The sequence below is a fragment of the Boleophthalmus pectinirostris genome, unplaced genomic scaffold, assembly GCF_026225935.1.
Source record: "Boleophthalmus pectinirostris isolate CB_2022bp ecotype Guang Dong unplaced genomic scaffold, ASM2622593v1 HiC_scaffold_23, whole genome shotgun sequence".
NCBI classification, from domain to species: domain Eukaryota; kingdom Metazoa; phylum Chordata; class Actinopteri; order Gobiiformes; family Gobiidae; genus Boleophthalmus; species Boleophthalmus pectinirostris.
In genome coordinates, this window is record NW_026571207.1 from 32,238,815 (window position 1) to 32,255,294 (window position 16,480).

The following is a 16,480-nucleotide window of genomic DNA, read 5'->3' on the forward strand; positions in this document are numbered from 1 at the left end:
ATTATAATTAATTCATTTTAAATTGATAATTATATATTTAACTTTATAATGTTTTACATTTAGAATATTTTTTAAGATAATTCTGCTTGTGAGTTATTGGGTTAATGGAAAATTGTAGTTTCAGTATTATCATCATCATATATTGTATATATTTACTTCAGTAATATATTGCTCTTCAAAATGTGCTATCATGACAGACCTACTTAAAAGTACTTGAAAGGCAAAGGTCCAAAACTTTCTTGGTTAGTTTTGTATTGTAAATTATTGCATAAACTTATCTTTCTTCATGGAGACAATCTGATTAAAAAGTAGTTTTTACTTACAACCCTAACCATACTTACTTTCTCTCTTCACGCTCAGCTTCTCTGCCCGTCTCATCTGAGACCTCTCCAGACCTGGTCACTGCTGATTTGGTGATGCCTGGTTTGACCCACTTTGTGCCTGCTCTCCATTTTGCTCTGGGAAAAGCTCGAAGTAACCCCCCTCCAGAGCTGTCGACTGGAGTGGAGCTACATGCCCGGGAATACCTCAGCGGGATCAAGGAAGGAGTGGTAATGGAAACTACAATGAATATTTGAGGCATTGATCTTTACTTGTTTGTACCAAGACACTCCTTAGACAAAATGCACTTGTTATTAGGCCTCTCATGATAAAAGAAAAAAACATCTACTGAGATAAACAATATTATTATATGCCACTGATACAATAAAAAAACAATAATGCAGGATAATGCCAGTAAACCATTTTTTATTTGACCATATCATCACGAGGCTTGGGCTGCAACCAGTAAATAAAATAATTAAGCAATACAAAGCCACAGAAGTACCTTTTTAATCCTCTGCAGCTCAAATCTGTTTGTATTACAACAAGAATAACAAAAAAAACTCCCAACTATTGCAAAAAAATTACCCAAATGGTCCATCCATTTTCTTCCGCTTATCCGGGGCTCGGTCACAGGGGCAGCAGTCTAAGCAGGGTCTCCCAGACTTCCTTCACCCCAGACACATCCTCCAGCTCCTCCGGGGGAACCCCAAGGCGTTCCCAGGTCAGCTGAGAGACATAGTCCCTCCAGCGTGTTCTGGGTCTTCCCCGGAGTCTCCTTCTGGTGGGACATGCCCAGAATCCCTCTTGAGGAAGGCGCCCAGGAGGCATCCGAAACAGATGCCCGAGCCACCTCAGCTGGCTCCTCTCGGCGTGGAGGAGCATCGGCTCTACTCGGAGCTCACCACCCTATTTCTCAGGAAGCACCCAGCCACTCTGCAGAGGAAACTCATTTCGAGCGCTTGTATCTGTGATCTTGTCCTTTCGGTCATTACCCAGAGCTCATGACCATAGGTGAGGGTAGGAACGCAGATTGACCAGTAAACTGAGTAAACTGAGAGTTTTGGCTCTCGGCAAATGGTCCAATACAGCATCCACATCACTGCCAACGGTGCACCGATCCGCCTGTCAGTCTCACGCTCCATCCTCCCTCCCCTCCCTTGTGACAAGACCTAGAGATATTTGAACTTCTCCAGAGGACAAGCCACCTTTTTCCGATCGAGAAATATGGCTTTGGATTTGGAGGAGCTGATCTTCATCCCAGCCACTTCACACTTGGCTGAAAACCACCCCAGTGCACATTGCAGGTCCTGACTTTATGAAGCCATTAGGGCAATATAATCTGTGAACAGCAGATAATGTTGTCCAGCATTGAAATTCTGTTCAAAAAGACAATGAACAGAACCGCTGACAAAGGGCCGTCCTGGGGGAGTCCAACATGCACCAGAAACAGATCTGACACACTGCCGGCAATGCGAACACAGCTCCTGCTCCGGTCATACAGGGACCGGACAGCCCTTAGCAAACGGCCCCAGACCCCATACTCCCGGAACACTCCTCACAGGACACCACAAAGAAGATGCTTGAATGCCTTCGCCAGATCCACAAAGCACATGTGGACTGGTTGGAAAAACTCCCATGAACCCTCGAGCACCTGATGGAGAGTATAGAGCTGGTCCAGTGTTCCACGGGCAGGGTGAAAACCACACTGCTCCTTCTGGATCTAAGATTCTGCTCTCCAGGACCCTGGAACAGACCTTACTAGGGAGGCTGAAGAGTGTAATTCCCCTGTAGTTGGAACACACCTTCCTGTCTGCCAGTCCAGAGGTACTGTCCCCGAATGCCACATGATGTTGCAGAGACATGTCATCCTTGACAGCCCCACAACATCCAGAGAGTTAAGATACTCAGGACAGATTTCATCTACCCCTCGAGCCTTGCCACCAAGGAGCTTGCCAACCACCTCAGTGACTTCACCCAGGGTGATGGACGAGTCCGCCTCCAAGTCCCCAGCCTCTGCTTCCTCCTTGGAAGACATGACAGTGGGATTGACGAGATCCTGAAAGTATTCCTTCCACCATCCTACAACATCCCCAGTCAAGGTCAGCAGCTCTCCCTCCGCACTGTAAACAGTGTTAGTGAAGCACTACTTCCCCCTCCTAAGGCATTGGACGGTTTGCAAGAATTTCTTTGAGGCCGTCTGATAGCCCTCCTCCATGTCTTCAGCCTCCCCCAGAATCTGGGAGAAGCTCTCCCTGAGGTGCGAGTTGAAAGTCCCCCTAACAGACTCCTCTGTTAGGGGGACTTTCCCAACAGACCCTCACTATATGCTTGAACACAACACAACTCGGAGTATGTTTTTGATGAGGAAACAACAGAACATGGATCAAAAAATAGAGTAATATGGGCCCTTAAATATGTCAAAATTATTAGTATATCTTTTCAGTAGATAAAAGTCCTCAAAACACTGCATACATAACAGCAAGCTTAAACTCACGAATAGACTGTTTGTAATGTCATCTTAAACCCAATGTTTATAGTTTCTCCTGTTGTTTGCCAGTTGCGCCCTTACCCCATGGGGCAGTACGATGCAGATCTGGAGCAGGCCGGGCGCCAGTACCCAGCGCCCATAATGCACAGACTGGGGCTGGAGTCATGTATGCAGCGGTACCTCTGTGGACCTGCCCATTACCTGCTGCCTCTGTCCCGAGTTAGAACCATGGTCCAACAGCTGTGTGCCCACCCCCAGAGACCAGCGCTCCAGCAGGGGGCGCAGCCCTCACAGGGAGACCAGAAGGTAAAGACTGTATGCTCCACTGTCGGAAATGGACACATCAATGCAGGGGTTGTGCAGCTTGAGATTTCAGATTCTTAGCTATTTAATGCTATATGGTACTGAACAGATGTTAATGGTCTTAAAACTTTGGAAAGAAAAACAGAACCAGTTCAGTTGCTTCTCACTTACCTTATATGCATTCTGAACATCCTAAAGTGCTAATGAGTGTTTTGCCATGACTGTAAGGTTTATAATAAATAGCATGCTAATGGGCACTTCCTGATTATCGGACAGAACGCACCTGACTTATTTTGACCTTGAGATCTGCTTATACAATATATCTGTTGAAACTTTGGCCAAATACATGGGAGAAAAAACATGCACATGGGCTTAAAAACACTCAAGAGTAAACCACTTTGGAAACTGGATTTGTGGTAATGTCAAATTTATTTGTATAGTTACAGTGTTAAGAAAGAACTTATCTTAGTATTCAAAGAAGTATTTGACATTTTAAAATTTGTTCATAATTCCTCCCGCCTATTGAATGTACAGAATCTCCAATAACATTAATCTTTGAAATTTAGCTTTTAGTTTATTTGACAAGGACCATGAAGGAAGGAATACTGAAGAGATGCTTTTTACCAGATTATATCTCTCGGAGCTCATTTCCATCTGTGGTCCTTGAGACAGACAAAACATAGAATACAAAACTAGCGTAAACAGTGCAATCTATATACAGTTATGTGTTTGTGTAATATGTTCCTAATTCAGCACTAAACTATTTGAAGTCATTTTATCTATTACCTTAAGTTTTTCTATTTCAAAAGTTTGACAGTAGTTTCTAATCTGTGTGATAATGTCTCTCTAAAAAGTATAACCCTTACTGTTATATCTAGCCAAGTATTTTTCAAAAGTGTCTGTCTGTTACTAACCTGTGCCTGTTCCTCCTAAAGAAAAGAAGCCAGAACAGAGAGAGGTAAAAGGGAGAGCTCAGGGCTAAACCAGGACTCAAATATTCTCCATAAATTATTTTTTCGAATGGGCCCTGAATGTGTGCTGTTGTGGCTCAGATTCAGCAGCTCATAGATCTGGTTCTGTCGTGTAAGAGGAACGCGGAGAGGGAGGTGCAGAGTGAGATGAAGAGCGGAACGAGGAAGAGAAAGATGGTGGAGCAGGAGATGGCACAGAGGACCATAAAGCACCTGAAGGCATCACAAGAGCTACAGCAGCTGAACGCACCACACACACAAGACAGTACAGGTGAGATATCATTTCCTCATCACAAACAGACCTGGAGGTGTGTTTTGTTTCATTCACACATTTTTAACACACAAACCCTGCAGATTTAGGCTGAGTTCTCTCAGACAGAAAACTTTCTCTTCCACATTGTGATGCCATGTGGTAATACAGGAAGTGCTCCACTGTGGTTTAAACTACATACACCTTCACTGGATAATTTTGGATAATTTCAGTCATGAAATTTCCAGCCTTCACTAAACAAAAGGTAAAAGATAGTTTTTAATTTAACGACTACCGCTTCATGACATCACAAGGTGGAATAGCTTTGGAGATGTACACAGACTAATAATAAAGGATTAACATTAACAGACGTGTGAAAGAAACAAAACATCCAGGTATGTTTTTTATTCAAGCTTAGATCCTCAAAAGCACACAAACCATGGAGATGCTATTGCTTTGCTTGTAATGTTTCACAATATGGTATTAAACTTGTACAAGATGCATTTATTAAATTATGGATGTTTTTACTGATTAAAAAGACCTTTTAAAAACATGCAGCCTAACTGTGAGTGGGACCACATCTTCACAGATCTCACCTGTAACTTGGCCTCGTCTCCTTCTTCTTTCTGTGGATACTGAAAAGTTTAATACCGTACTCTGAAATACTGGAGGTAAATCAATAACATCTCTATGGAGATTGGTGGGCCCTCTACCAGAAAAGTTACAAAGTGCACCTTTAATACTGTTTTCAATAAAGGTAGATTTTCAAAAATCTTGTAGTAAAAAGTATTGATTAAGGCCATTTAGGCCAATTCACATGGAAGCCTGAGAAGCAAGAAAAATTGCATGAACGCATTTTGCCCTTGAGCAATATTTTGACTGATCTAGACAAATTAAACTATTATTTTTTGTTATTATTTGCTTCCTTTTCTTTCTGCAGAAGTTGCCTCCTCCTCTCCTGGCTCTCTAACGTCTCTAATTGGTTCAATCGGTCTGAAAAGCACAGATTTAAATGACGAAGGATCAGAACTGACCTCAAAACTCCTCTCTCTCCTCACAAGTACAGTCTGCTATATTTAACCTTGATTTTTTTTCCTGCATTTTCAGACAAAAATTTGACTCTATTCTTATACTTTCACCAAGGTCTGAACCAAAAAGCGACCAATCAAAGCACTTCTGACCCTCGGCAGGCTGGACCAAAGGAATCCTCTCCATTTGATAGGCTGGCTCTCAAACTGGGGCTGCCCACGAACTGTGATATTGATCTGCGGAAACAAGATGACTTTGAGGTAAACTGAAATATTTCATTATTGTTGGTAAAATTTGTTTAAAAAAACAAAACAAAACTCTATGCCAAGTTTTAGTATACAAGTATATTTAATACATTTTGTTGCATTTAAAGGGCCCATATTACCCTATTTGCTGATCTGTTTTATATAATATTGTTTCCTCATCACAAACATACAGTAACTGGAATTGTTTTGTTTCATTCACACATGGTTAAACCGGCATATTTAGGCTTAGTTCTTGTCTCAAACAAAAACACTCTTTTCCACCTTGTGGTGTAATGTGATAATAAAGGACGTGCTCCAGTGTGGTTTTACACCTTCACTAGAATAATTTGGATAATTTCAGACTTGGAATTGCCTATCTCTACTAGACTAAAGGTAAGCATTAGCTGTTAACTCGAAAACTTATGCTTCATGACATCACAAGGTGGAACAGAGGATTTTGAACTTTGTGGATGCAGAGACTAATAATAAAGGGTTACTTAAACTTGTGTGAGTGAAACAACACCAGGTATATTTTTGATTACATTACAACATTATAATGTGGCTATAAACTCACAACAGCCCATTTTGTGGAATATAGAACCTTTAACATTTTACTCATATATATCAGTCAAAATGTTTCAGAGATTTAGGAGTGCTAACAGTTATTTTCTGTATGGTCAAAAGTTAAATCCATTATTTTCTGAGCACCTTACAAATCAAGTTTGTATGTCTTCTGTTTTATCTTCTGTTTTGTCTTCTCTTTTTTTTTTTATGGTTTGACTATCAGCTTATTATGTTTTATGTGAAGAATTTGTCCTTGTAAAATAGGCAGTATTCATGAGGCTGGCTTCATGGTGATAGCAAAGAAGGCGAGTGCAAAGTTAAGATTATTGTGACAAATTTACAAAGAAACTGATAAATGTAAAGGACAAAGAATGTTACAGAAGAATAAACCATTGCCAGTCAAAGCTAGAGTTAACCACAAGGAAATGTAGGTGGCCCTGTTAGCTATGAGGACTGAAAATGATCCAGGAAACAAAACTCCAAAACATCAGGCTTTGGAGTGTAGGGCCTTGGTCTCATTGGCAAGTTAAAATGACATTTTCTTTCGTTCAAACAATACTTTTCCCCACCCTCTCATTGGTCAGCCTCCGTAATGCTCTTAGTGAGTGACACGTGAATTAACCAATCACAGTGAAGTCTTAGGTTAGGTTTTAAAAATACTTACATGAAATGGGAAAAAATCTTTATGGTGATCTAGGCTCTACAAAAATGAGTATCATTTTCTTTGGTTTACATGAGGTAGGCGAGGACAATATAGGTAATAAATTTTTGTGTATTTTATTTTTAATTGGTATTATTTAAAGGCGCTTTATCTGATTCAAAAACATGAAAAACAGAAACAATTTTTTTTTTACATTTTAAAGGATTTACAGTGGTCCAACATTATTCCTCACTTTAATATTTGCAGTGAATAACTAGGGAGGTTCGAATGCTTTTCACAATTCTCAGGGCAGAGTTTTACCTTGATGGTGAGGCTTATAATAACTAGTATGCTAACGTGCACTTCCTGATTATCAGACAATAAATACTTTCTAATTGGATGCAGACATTGCACAGTGAATTTATTTTGACCTCAAGAGCTGCTTATACAATATCTTTAGTGGGACAGTAAAGAGTTTGCTCAAATAAATTGAAAAAAATCTGGAAACTAGGAATGTCCCATTGAGATTCGTCTAGAACTCCCTTGAAATGAGGCATCAACTTCTCTGCCCATAGACAAAACATTTCATATAAAACAAAGTTATAACAGATGATATAAAATGATAGGACACAATTACGTACAAACATTAACACTGACTGCTCTGTGTGGTTGAAGGGGGGCAGTATGAGCAGTTACGAGGGGTTCAGTCCGGTCAGCACGTTCAGCGGAGACCCCAGGACCGCCAACAGAGAACGGGACCGGAGTCTAGACCTGGATCCAAGGAGAGCCAGGACAGCAATTCCTGCTGTCTGTGAAGAGGAGGAGCCCCCACAGCCAGAGATACCCTGGATCCTCATCCCCATCACAGGTCTGAAAACGGATAGTTTTGTTGTAGCCGATATGACAAAAACATTAATTACAGTATTTGATTTATTTTGTCATATTGAAAGAAAATACACGCACTATTCAATATTAATTTCCTGAGCATAAACAAGACAAATTTTTTATAATTTTAACAAAATATAGTTATTCCAAAGTCTCAGCTCCATTTCAAATAAACGGAACCTGATAAATGGTTATTAGAAATGGCTGCATCTTGGCTAAAATAACAGCCTAACTTGAGGTCATTATTACAATTCAGTCAATGTAGATTGAGTTCTCAATCAAATTACATTGTCTATTTAGTTTATTCTTGCTTCTTTAAGTCCTTTTCATTGTCATGTTTGATCTGGACTTTATTTGGTCCAGTTCTAGGTTTAGTTCCAGGTTTTGTCACAGTTAAATCCAAATTTTGATGTGGTGTGTGTGCAAGTGTGAATGCCCCCTTAGTCCTGGTTTAGCCATGTTTTTATTCTCATTCAGTTGTAGTTCAGCCTTGAACTAGTAGTGGTTCAGTTTTTATTGCAGTCCTGGTTTAGTCCTGGTTTAGTCCTGGTTTAGTCCTGATTTAGTCCTGATTTAGTCCTGATTTAGTCCTGATTTAGTCCTGATTTAGTCCTGATTTAGTCTGGGTTTACACCTGGTTTAGACCTGGTTTAGATCTGGTTTAGTCCTGTTTTTTTTTTTTTTTACTTAACTTTACTTTGACTTTGACACTGAGGTTTGTCTTTAGGCCTTCCCCCTAAGTACTACACCCGCAAAGACACAGACGCCCCTCAAGACCCACGTGTCCATCATGTGGGCTCCACGGCGCCCGCATCCTTCCCTATGGAGACAGTCACCATGGCAACCACCATCACCTCCTCCTCCTATAGTCCCACCCCTTCTGTACTCGTCGCCTCTTCCTCTCCAGACCCCAGCCCTCCTGCCTCCCCGTCCCAGTGCCCCTCTCCCGACCCCAGCCCACCTCCATCATGCTGCCCCTCCCCTGAACCAAACCCACCAAGCTCCTCCCCCTGTCCAAGTCAAAAATCCTCCCCAGAGCATGAAGAGGCGTTCAGTCACCCCCGCAAGAGTGAGGAAATCCCAGTCTTCAGGGATACAGCAGCAGGTAACCGCTGCCATCTCACCCCTGAAACATGATACAGAAAATGACACACCTTTAATTAGGGAACAGACTTTGAGGAGCCAAAACAAAGACGAGGAAATTTTGAAAAATAACAGCTCAGCTAAAATCTAAAAAACTTGTGTGGGCAAATGGGGCTACTCAATTAAAATGATAAATTAAGTGGTAACTGAAATCACAATTAGTGAAAGAGGAACAAGTGAAAAAGGAATAGATTTATTATAATTTTAAAAGCCACTGAGGTTTAGACATGTTTCTTTGCTCCAGTTTATGTGGGGCTGAAGAGTGGTTCATTCACCAGTTTAGCAATCAGTTCAGATTAATATAGTTAATTACACAGTCCTAAATTATTTACTGTTCACATCCGTTTGATACTTATTTTTCTTTTACAATTTTATGTCAACTCAAGGTTTCTGAGTTCCAAACAGATTCAGAAAGTATATCTGATGTGAGACAAAACTAGATGAGCAGACACTTTTTCCAAGGTCAAATACAAAATATATAAATTTGCTGGTGGAGCATTCACCACCACCTTGTCTTCCTGGAGATCTTATTGCCTGGAATGTTCCATGGTATGGCATTAAGTTGATCTATCACTACGGAGACAAACAGCTGACACCTTGAGGCCAATTACAGATTAGATCTATGGAGAGGCAGCCTCACTCACTCAGTAAGACAATGCATTTTTTCAGGTATTCGTTCAGAGTTTAATGCCATACCGTGGAAATTCCAGGCATTTCAATAACATCACCACAGAGACAAGACAGGTGGCAAACCCCCCACTAGAAAAGTTACTTAGTGCACCTTTAAAGTACGTGTATGATAGGTTTATTCTTTATTGTTGATTTAATCTGGTGGGATGATACCTGTTGTAATTATAAATTATTGTTTTTCACAAATCAAGTAGGAAGGATGAAAAGTTGAAAAATTACAGGAAGTGGAGAGTACTAAAAACACTGACATCCCACTAGGGAGGATTCTATCTATAGAGTGGTCTAAACAGTCATAGGCACTTCAAATTTCTCAAACTTATTTACTTTTGTTCTTCTATTACAGAACCATCACCAGAGACCCCAGTCACCCCTTCCCCAGTCACCTGCACCTCTTCAGCTCCGCTCAGCCCCAGACGTCCCACTCCCCCCAAAACAACAGATTTAAACGAAGAGGAAATGCACCACGCTGAAGCTCAGGACCCCATGTCTCAACCTCTTTCATTTCAGGAGATTGACTCCATCATAAACCGCCATCTTGACTCCTTTAATTCTGACGTACAGTGCATTTTACAAAACCAACACGTCCCTTACACCTTCCCCCAATCTCCTCACTCTACATCCCAACCTGAACACACGGCGAGCACTTCACTGCACACTCCTATTTCACAATTTTCACCGTACGTTTCTTTTTACCATCCTTGCCCTCCCGTCCAGTGGTACGTCAGCTCGCTACACAGACAACTCAGCAGTATTTTAAATGATTGTGAAAACCGCTGGACTCCCAATAGACCTGATACCACTGCTTCTTCTGTTACAACTACAGATGCTGCGTCTACCCCGGACCTAGCTAGCAGGATTAGCGAGTTTGTGGCTAGCATAAGAGCTGGTAACGATGAGGGAGACGTACTTCCTGAAACTAGGGATTGGCAAACTGTCTCGGAACAGGAAGTCGCTACCTTGTCAATGGACTGTGATGAAGACTTAATCGAAAAAACAATACAAAATGATGTTAGCTGTAGTGATATTGAAACTGAGCTTGATATTAGCAATAATGGAAGGAGACAAGTACAGTTCGGAAGCAACCGTATTGAAATTTGCTTCAGAAATGAACCGGAGGCCCACAGCAGTAACAGCAGAAGTGACAGTGAAGATGTTGGGGATTTGACTCCTGCATCGCCACCAGGGAATTCAGACCAAAACGCGTTAAATTCTCTAATAAATCAGTTACAACCGGAAGTTTTCACGACTTTGGTGGAAATCATCAAAGATATAAAGAGGAATGCACAACATTACTACATCCACTGCCCCGAAGGAGATGACTACACCATTCAGGAGATCAGGGTGAGATACTAGATATAGTATTCTTATCAATCTCTGTATTTTATTATTATATTGTTAGTGATATCGCAGTCTGCTGTATTGATACTGTAATTCTATTTTGATAATAATGAGAAATGGGCTTGAAACTCAAAACCAATTTTGATACTATAGTGATAAGTTTTGGACAGTTGTGGTGGACATATTTGGGTAAGAACGAAATAAGAGGTCTTGAGTCAAAGAAATGCATGTGTGGTTTATTCTGTTGCAAGAGAATGCATCTGCACATGTCTGTGTAAGAGGTTATCCTGACTAAATAATAAGGGGAGGACTGGACAGTGAGGGGATGGCCCTAAGAGAGTAATGCCAGTTTCAATGGAAAAGAACTGACAGAAACTAGCCAGAAATCGAGGACAGTAAATGTATTTTGCTATTATGTAGTTTAATCTGCCATTTAATTCACAAAGATGCTGTTTACTGTTTACTACTGCGTACATAGTTGTATTTGCACAAGGTCCTAATGATTTTGAGAGCTTTTAGCAGTGCAAAGTCACACCCTCTTTTATAATCAGGGAATGCTCTTTTTATCAACCAAGACCTTGCTCATTTTTAATGAGTTACATTGATGTCATGCAGTTTACTTGTTCTATTTCATCCCTACTGACCACCAGAGGGCAGTGTTGAAAGCACTGAATGATTCTTTCAGCACCGCCCTCTGGCTGCCATCCTAGATTCATAGAACCATAATTACTTCTGTAACTAAGTTGTGGCTGTTTAAATGACTTTAACTTTTCTCCATATTTAAGCATTTTAGTCATCCTTTACAGGAGTTTTAGTCCTGGTGTATTTTGTGTCTCAGGCTCAGCTGACACAGCAATCTTACATCGAGCAGAGTCCATTCATGTTTGTGAACCAAGAAGAAAAGTCCAACAGAAAACTACTGGTGATCATCAAGAACCAGGACATTGCAGCCCACATCCACCAGGTACAAAAACGCATATTTTTTTGATAAATTATTGATTATTTGCAATTAATACCATAACATTCAACTACTTGGTGACATTAGATATAGTGATTATTGATAAATCCTTAAAGGAACTGAATGAAAGGTTTTGATTGCAGGTTAAGGCACACAGCTACATACAGTTCCTTAATGATGCCCAACTCTTTTGATTATAACCCATTTTGATGTGCTGCCTGCTACAATGTTTTCCTAAAATCTTAACCAGTAACTGTCATGTAGAACAGAGCCTCAGATTTTAATGTTGTTTTGCTTTAATCAAATGTTCTTTTGCCTTCAGATCCCAGAGCTGCTGTCTCTGAAGAGGCATCCCTCTGTGCAGTTTTTAGGTGTGGACAAAGCTGAGGACCTGAGGAACCACAGTTGCTGTGAGCTGTTCTCCTCCGGGGGGCAGGTTCTATCTGACGAGATGGTGCTCAACCCAGACATTGTTTCACGTGGTACAGATAATATTAATAGAATATTATTAATATGTTGATACAAAATTTGTAAATGTGTTCCTCTTTAGATTTCTGCCTCCGTGGCCTGGCCCCGGATAAGCAGAAGAAAATGGATGGACAAAGCTAAACTCTAGTGTGACTCTTCTGTGTTACAGAGAAACTGTCCGCACTGCTGTCCGTCCTGGAGGAGCACAGTTCCCCAGAAAATCTGTGGAGGTGGAAAGTTCACTGCAAAACGCTCAAGAAACTCAAGGAACAATCCAGGTACTGACAAAGAAGGCTTTAAGTACATTTGATCATCTATAGCAGCAATCTTCCTTTGATACTGAATACTTTTAGTAATTTTAATCATTTTCATATGGGGTGTGTTCAAATCCAGGACCGTTCAATTTGCAAAGCACTGCTCATGTGTCACAGGTTTGACTGTGTTTATAATCTTGCTCGATCATATCCTTCCAACATCTTAAACTCTGTTCTTGCCAAGATCTCATGCATGAACAAAGATTCTACAGAAAAGACACGATCACACAAAATTCATATTTATTTATTTAATGAGACGGGGACAGCGCACAATTTTTACATTAACCTTAACAGAAGAGATGCACGTGTAGCACTAGTGCATTGTTAATTTAATGACCTTTTTATTTTAAGTCTGTTCTTTCAATACAACAACTGTTCTGATCTTTTGTGGAGAAAGTGACTTCTACCATGATGTACCAGGAATCTAGAAACATCTGACTGTATCTTATTATTGTCAGTCCAAGTCACAGTGGTGTCTTCAACACAACCCAAGTGAACATCGCCGTCCGCTCTCGGTCTCCCCCTGCAGGTTCCGCCGGGATGCTGCCAGCCTGTTGGAGGTGCTGATGTCGTTCCAGAAGCGTCAGATCGTGGAGATTTTGCCATATCATAAATGTGACATGTCTCAGGGCCCTGAGCTTCTGGACTGTGCTGTGGAGCAGCAGGGGACATACACCAACTTCAGACACACGTTGCTGCTCACAGGTGAGGGAAACAAGTGAGCCTTATCACAATTAAATCAGATTATCATATTGAAAAGTATCAACTAAAAGACTGCAACAATGTCCTAACCTTGCTAAGCTTGTGCATTTGTGGACGGGTAAGGTGAGTGTGCTTTTCTCTCAAACAGTTTCAACAAAATCTTGATTTTTCATCTTGTTCTGCTCTTGTAATGAATGCTTCAATCATCTTGGAGTATTCACATTTGTTGCAACTCCTGAAATATTTTCTTGGAGAATTCGAACATCCCAATAGGTCCCAATCACTTTCAGCAAGAGTCATCCCAGATCAAAGTGTAAATAAAATACATTTCAAATCAAATCTTAATCCAGAATTGTTCATCCCTGTTTCAGTCCTGTGCCTTTGGCCATGCATGGAGGCGAGGGTAATGGTTTTGCCTATATATCAATGTTTTGATATATAGGCATATAGGTATATCTTTTTTTTTTTTCATTGAAATCCCCACACCACTTATAAACTCCACCTCCAATGAACATGGTCAGTGCTTTGTACATGTTGGAGAAAGTTCATGAACTTCATGTGTCACTTCTTTCATTCAGAAAACCTTCTGGTGAACAGCTCTGGAGTTGGAGTCCTCGTGTGTGGGATCGATGAGTTCCTTCAAGATTTCAGGAAGCTCATCGGTTACCATGACGATGATGTCCAGGAGCCAGTCAGAGATGAGCAGTCTACGGAAGGTACAAGCCTTTTCAATCTGTAATCTTGTTTAGACTCAGACCAAAGGAGCACTATGCAACTTTTCTGGTGAAGGTAGTGATTGTCTTTTTTTAAAGTAAATAACATTAAGAACATGAAGTGGAAATCAATGGCCCTGGTTTAGTTCTGGTTTAGTCTATTGTATTTTTTATTTATGTTTAAAAATGTAATTAAAAAAAACATTTAAGCTGTTCCTAAATGCTTTTCTGTGTGTGCCTAGACGTGTCTCAGTCGGGTATGGTCCCATCTGAAGACGTGGTCTCAGGCTCTGGTCTGGGCTCCATCCCTCTGCACTCAGAGCAGGACTTTGAGGTTCTGCACCGCGCTATCTCACAGCTCCGTGCCGAGAGACAACAGCAGCTCAGAGACAACCAGAGCGATACCGCCAGCGAAGGACAGGGGACAGTGTCTACTACTGATGTATCTACAACTGATCTGACTGCAAAATCTGTGACTGACACTGAACAGAGGCCCTGTACACCACCAACAGGTACAAACCCAGTACTACAGGAACAATCCAGTTCACATTACATTTTAAACTAATTAAAGTTGCACTATGAATAGCTTTAGAATGATTTAATAGCAAAGTAATAAGAGCAGATATACGTGGACAACTGAGGGGTTGTGCAGATGTAAGATTACATGATAATATAAATTATTTAATGTTGTAAATTCCATTGTACTGTGTAAATAATGTTTTTATTATCATTGTGGCATCAGAATCAGTACTGATTGAGTCTGATACAAAGGGATAGGACATTTGACATTAACATTAGGAGGATTTTAGTATTTTGACACTACTGTGCATTGATCCTGCATACTACATGTTTGTTTACTGCAAAAAGATTCAGATGGATAAATGAAATGCCATACAGTGGAACATTCCAGGCAAAGCAATATATCTATGGGTTTCAGAGCACTGTTGCCATAGCAATTATTATGCGCAGAGGTTGTCTGTACTTGCCAGCCCAAAACAACAATTAAGGACATACTCATAAACTTAACATTATCAACTTTATACAGACCACGTCAGCTCTGCCAATATGGACATGGCTTATTTTAAGCCCCTTTGGCTGCTCAGGTAAGAGAATAGTCACGAATAGTTCATGTCAACAGTCAGACAGATTATACAATTCAGAGCATGAAGGAAGCAAACAGATGTCCAGATCCATTCTGTTCAGATCAAATTCTGATGACAATGATCAAATGGATGATCTTTTGAGCAAAATTGAAGGAATTACAGTAAGGATAACCATAAGATTTGTTGTACCATATCTGAAAATTACCTCCTGATTTTCTATCTTGAAGAATATTACTAAAGTCCAATATGAGGCTGAGAGAGATGCAATCCATAAAGAAAAGTTAAGAATCACGGGTGACTTCTATCACGGGAAAAATCCAACATGTCTGCTAAAAGAGAAGAGAGGACCGCCTTCATCTGCCCAGATGGAGGTACAGCAGTTTTCGGGCCCTCACCCACAGCTTCAAGCATGGACGTTTGTTCTACCCAGATTTCTTCAAATCATCACCAGGGGGCGCATGAAGTTAGAGTGCCACCAATGTGGATCCTGTGGCCCAATACACTGTGCTGAGTGGAGGGTTCCTGACCCTGTAGCCAGCACTAGAGGATTACTGTACAAAACACAATGGAAACATCAACTGTGCAGCTGCACATGGCGTTTACTTCTGAAATGAGTCATGCCCCTGCTTGGGAAAGAACTTAAGTTTCCTCTGTTTCTTCATACATTAAAGAAGGAGCCAAAGTTGTATAGGAAGGTGCTGAAAAGGCTTCTGCCATTTGGAATAGCGGCACATTCCAATATTAACTCAGTATAAATTCAGAACTCTTGATTATGGAGGCTGTGTTTTTATAACCTCAGCGATGTGAGCCTGTTTGCAATGGAAGCCAGTACGATGTAGTTTAAGCTGATATTAACTGATAAGTGCAGCGGTTCATGCTTTGACACTCACTGTTTCAGCAGCTACGATGAACAGCTCCACTGAAGCAGTAAATGGTACAGTGAAGGTTCAGGACCCCGGTAAACCTCTGGTCGCGGTGAGTTGGGTTTTGTCAACTTATGCTGCCCTGGTTTAAGGCAAATATTGCGCTCTTGCCAGACTTTTGATTCAATATGATTACACTTCCACCCATGTCTGCAGCTATAATCTACATTTTCCTGAATTTTCCTTCCTGGTCATTGTCTTTTGTGGTCCTTTGTGGTTTCTTCTGCTTTCGTTGTTGGTGGCCTTCAGCATCATAAGTCCAGTCTCAATGGTAACAGATATGTTTTTGTAGCTTCCAGAGGGTGGGGACGCACAGGAAGCTCCCAAATGCACTCTCCAGATTCCTGTTGTTGAGGTACCACTAATGACCATATCCCAGACCAGTATTACAGGGGCCACAGCCATTACTCAGACAGTACTGTGAATTTT

At 40.9% G+C, this 16,480-nt stretch overlaps 1 protein-coding gene across 12 annotated transcripts in view; it reads left to right on the plus strand.

Annotated features, from left to right (window-relative positions):
- LOC110157732 (protein TASOR-like) overlaps positions 1 to 16,480 on the plus strand; it is a 43,818-nt gene that overhangs the window by 11,261 nt on the left and 16,077 nt on the right. For 4 of the 12 annotated variants that reach the window (XR_008632915.1, XM_055158953.1, XM_055158951.1 and 1 more), the window contains exons 13-26: positions 361 to 551; positions 2,882 to 3,118; positions 4,168 to 4,357; positions 5,277 to 5,396; positions 5,480 to 5,625; positions 7,490 to 7,682; positions 8,427 to 8,804; positions 9,876 to 10,873; positions 11,709 to 11,834; positions 12,151 to 12,310; positions 12,466 to 12,574; positions 13,140 to 13,315; positions 13,891 to 14,028; positions 14,268 to 14,537. Coding sequence is in view for 10 of the 12 variants with exons in the window: in XM_055158953.1 (XP_055014928.1) it covers positions 361 to 551; positions 2,882 to 3,118; positions 4,168 to 4,357; positions 5,277 to 5,396; positions 5,480 to 5,625; positions 7,490 to 7,682; positions 8,427 to 8,804; positions 9,876 to 10,873; positions 11,709 to 11,834; positions 12,151 to 12,310; positions 12,466 to 12,574; positions 13,140 to 13,315; positions 13,891 to 14,028; positions 14,268 to 14,537 (3,432 nt within the window). In the remaining 2 variants the exon portion in view is untranslated. Of the gene's footprint in view, positions 1 to 360; positions 552 to 2,881; positions 3,119 to 4,167; positions 4,358 to 5,276; positions 5,397 to 5,479; positions 5,626 to 7,489; positions 7,683 to 8,426; positions 8,805 to 9,875; positions 10,874 to 11,708; positions 11,835 to 12,150; positions 12,311 to 12,465; positions 12,575 to 13,139; positions 13,316 to 13,890; positions 14,029 to 14,267; positions 14,538 to 16,026; positions 16,104 to 16,343; positions 16,472 to 16,480 lie in introns of all 12 variants that reach the window. The other 8 variants (XR_008632916.1, XM_055158954.1, XM_055158956.1 and 5 more) reach the window with 7 other exon arrangements.